Genomic DNA, 2,911 nt, shown 5'->3' on the forward strand with positions numbered 1-2,911 from the left:
GATAGTCCCACTAAGCCCAAAACAGATGGAATGGTGTATTGCTGCAGAAATGTATTTTGATGTAACACCTTTTTGGTTACTACATGTGTTATATCATAGTTTAGTTTTAAAAAAATACAAATAAAACTTGAATGAGTGGGTGTTCTAAAACTTTTGACCGGTAGTGTAAATAGTTAAAATATTGATGACCAATAAATAAAGACCTATTTCGATTAAACATCACTGCTGTAGTGTTCTTTAACAATTCAACCAACATATATTATTCATAACAAGATGAGTACAGTTAAAAGTTACAGGATCATACAGAAAATACCTTTTACGATGCATATACATGTTCACTTCATGTATGCTGTGGCTAATACAAAACTATTTGTGTTGAAATATAGAAATTGAAACTTCCAGATTCCCATGTTGAAACCAACTTCCTTCTTGTAACTAGGTCAAAAACAGCGCATGACTAGGCCTGCACATTATCCTTGCTTGCTCAATCTCCAAAAACACATTCGAGGCTCTTTCCCTTTTGTTTGTCTGAGTTAGTGTTCCTCCCTGAAGTGGAGTGGGTGGTCTTCACACAGAACAATAACCTCAGTCAGGCTGCTCCGCACACACTGGGAGGAATATGGCTGCTCTACTACTGCTGTTGTTGGTTAGTGCTGGAGTCCTGCTGTCTTCTACTGAGGCTCAGGAGGCTTATAATAAACTCCCTGATAACTACAGGAAAGGAGTGGATCTGGCTCTGCAACAACTCAACTCTCACGCTGGAGTCAAACACCATTTTCTCTTCTTCAAGAGTCTCCTGAAGTCCGACATAGAGGTAAAAAACCTTGTGCCGAAAACCATTGAGGTTTCTATTGCCGGGAGGTTGTTTTTCTGAGGACTGTGGCAAGACTGCGTTTTGTATAGACCTGGTAAATGTTTATGGTTGTTTAGTCTACTCAATGATATACATTTTCTTCCTCTAGTCTGGATTTGATGTGAGCTACATTTATCACAGCTTCTACCTGAAAGCCACCAAGTGCCCAAAGGGAACGGTTGACTCCACGCAATGCAAGTTCAGGAATGACCGAGTGAGTACCTGGAACTGTCTGAGCACAGTTGAGCTGAATCATCAATAACCTTACGGCTTTCATAAAATCCCATAAGTTATACACATCTAAGTCTACAGCATGGAATTGTAATGTACATATAATGCTGTCATATTGTGTGTATTTCTACAGCCATTGATAGACTGTTCAGTCTGCTACAAAACCTTTGCTGGAGAGATTGAGAAGGATCCAAAACCGTATATCCACTGTGTCCATAAACCAGCACTTACAGAGGTTTGTTGGATCGCTAGTTGTCCCTTCCCCCGACACTAAACTGTTTCAATCAATCACCAGTCAAATTCTATAACTAAATATGATTATGAAGAAAATGTTAGAATTTTCATGAAGAAAATGATAGAATTGTCTATAAACTAGTTCCTATAAATATTAAGGACAATATCACGAGGTGAACTATCATCTTATCTAATTCAGAAACGGACAGTAATTGCAGGGATTTGTTCCATCACATTATTGAGTAAAAGTTGATTTTGAAGACAAATATATATTGTGAATGTTATTAAAGCAGAATATTAACCTGTTTATTTCCCCTTGTGAATTTCAGGATATGATGACAACAAGAGTAGAACACTGTAACACAATGAGTTACCACAGTGGAGCCCCTACTCTCCTGGCTTCAAAATCTTAAAGTGAAAGGGGCCATGTTAGTTCTGTGCCATGACGAAATAATGCTATTGCACAATACATCTGGATTTAGTCTGGAAAGAGAGCCTCATTTTGTCTGTATTCTGTTTTCATTATTCTGTATTCACCTTCATACTATTTCTAATTACTTTAAACACGCTTAGGCTTGAGCTCCAAGTGTTCACTTCATGTATGCTACGTACGTGTTTCCTCTACCTCTGCAATATCCCAGTTGAATGTGGTACATTTATGTTCAATAAAGTTGTATTCAGAAAAAATGTATTCAAGTCGTTGGTGTTCTCTCTTCCAAATAGCACATAGGTAGACATGATAGGGGAAATTCCTCTAGATGTTACAGCGTCTCCCATTTCTCTATAGGAAGGCCAAGAAAAACAGTCATGACAGTTGGTTGATAGCCTGTTTAAGCATGGACTTGTGATTCCTTAGGCCTGAGCAATATATGTTTTTGAGTCTCGTTAATGTTTATACCGGTGGAAGAAGTGTGTCTATCGTCCATAGGGTGTTACGAACTGAACAATGTAGCACAGACAAGATTTGTTTAATATAAAATGTTATTTCATTCTGAGTTTAATGTGCAATACATCTAGCACAACTTCTACCTGAAAGCCACCAAGTGTGCCAGGGGAAATGTTAATCCATATGTTGTGTATATTCTAACAGCCACTGATGGACTTTGGAGTTTGCTACAGAACATTTGCTGGAGAGATTGAGAAACACCCCCAAGCCGTAAATGATTTATTTCTAAATGACAAGTGTTAAAATGTGTTTGAAATGATGACTTTTCATGTCATGCTATGACGACTACAGTACTGTCGCAAGATGAGCTACACCAGCGGAGCCTCTACTCTCCGTCACCAAGACTGAAATACCATAGAATAGATGGTTAATAAGACAGAATTGAAGATGAACTGCATTTACAACCCACTGGTGTTATTTCTAGTTTGTGCCAAGATCACAATAAAAAAAAATCTCCAGCACCATAACCAGTGTTGACGTGTGAAAACGGCGCAATTGTACATTTTGTAGTAGTTAAAAATAGCAATTTGATGTCATCAAAATGAAAGATGTAAATAACACAGATTTTCAAAACGCTGAGATTGGCTGTGACGCGGGGAGCCGGAAAATTCCCACGCCCTGGCATGAAATGTGTGTTACTTTTAATC

At 38.2% G+C, this 2,911-nt stretch overlaps 1 protein-coding gene across 1 annotated transcript; it reads left to right on the forward strand.

Annotated features, from left to right (window-relative positions):
• Positions 1-501: 501 nt before the first annotated feature.
• LOC112216573 lies at positions 502-2,009 on the forward strand. The gene is made up of 4 exons (XM_024376558.2): positions 502-814; positions 963-1,067; positions 1,218-1,319; positions 1,648-2,009. The coding sequence occupies exons 1-4, from the start codon at positions 620-622 to the stop codon at positions 1,729-1,731; spliced, it is 486 nt and encodes a 161-aa protein (XP_024232326.1). The 5' UTR covers positions 502-619; the 3' UTR covers positions 1,732-2,009.
• The last annotated feature ends 902 nt before the right edge of the window (positions 2,010-2,911 follow it).

This window comes from Oncorhynchus tshawytscha, linkage group LG16 (assembly GCF_018296145.1).
Source record: "Oncorhynchus tshawytscha isolate Ot180627B linkage group LG16, Otsh_v2.0, whole genome shotgun sequence".
Taxonomy (NCBI): domain Eukaryota; kingdom Metazoa; phylum Chordata; class Actinopteri; order Salmoniformes; family Salmonidae; genus Oncorhynchus; species Oncorhynchus tshawytscha.

What these genes read in the sequence shown, in the direction of transcription:
- LOC112216573 (XM_024376558.2), top strand. Translation starts at nt 620, where the DNA reads ATGGCTGCTCTACTACTGCTGTTGTTGGTTAGTGCTGGAGTCCTGCTG. An exon ending in GCAAGTTCAGGAATGACCGA is followed by an intron (nt 1,068 to 1,217) that starts GTGAGTACCTGG and finishes GTATTTCTACAG; the next exon opens with CCATTGATAGACTGTTCAGT. An exon ending in ATAAACCAGCACTTACAGAG is followed by an intron (nt 1,320 to 1,647) that starts GTTTGTTGGATC and finishes TGTGAATTTCAG; the next exon opens with GATATGATGACAACAAGAGT.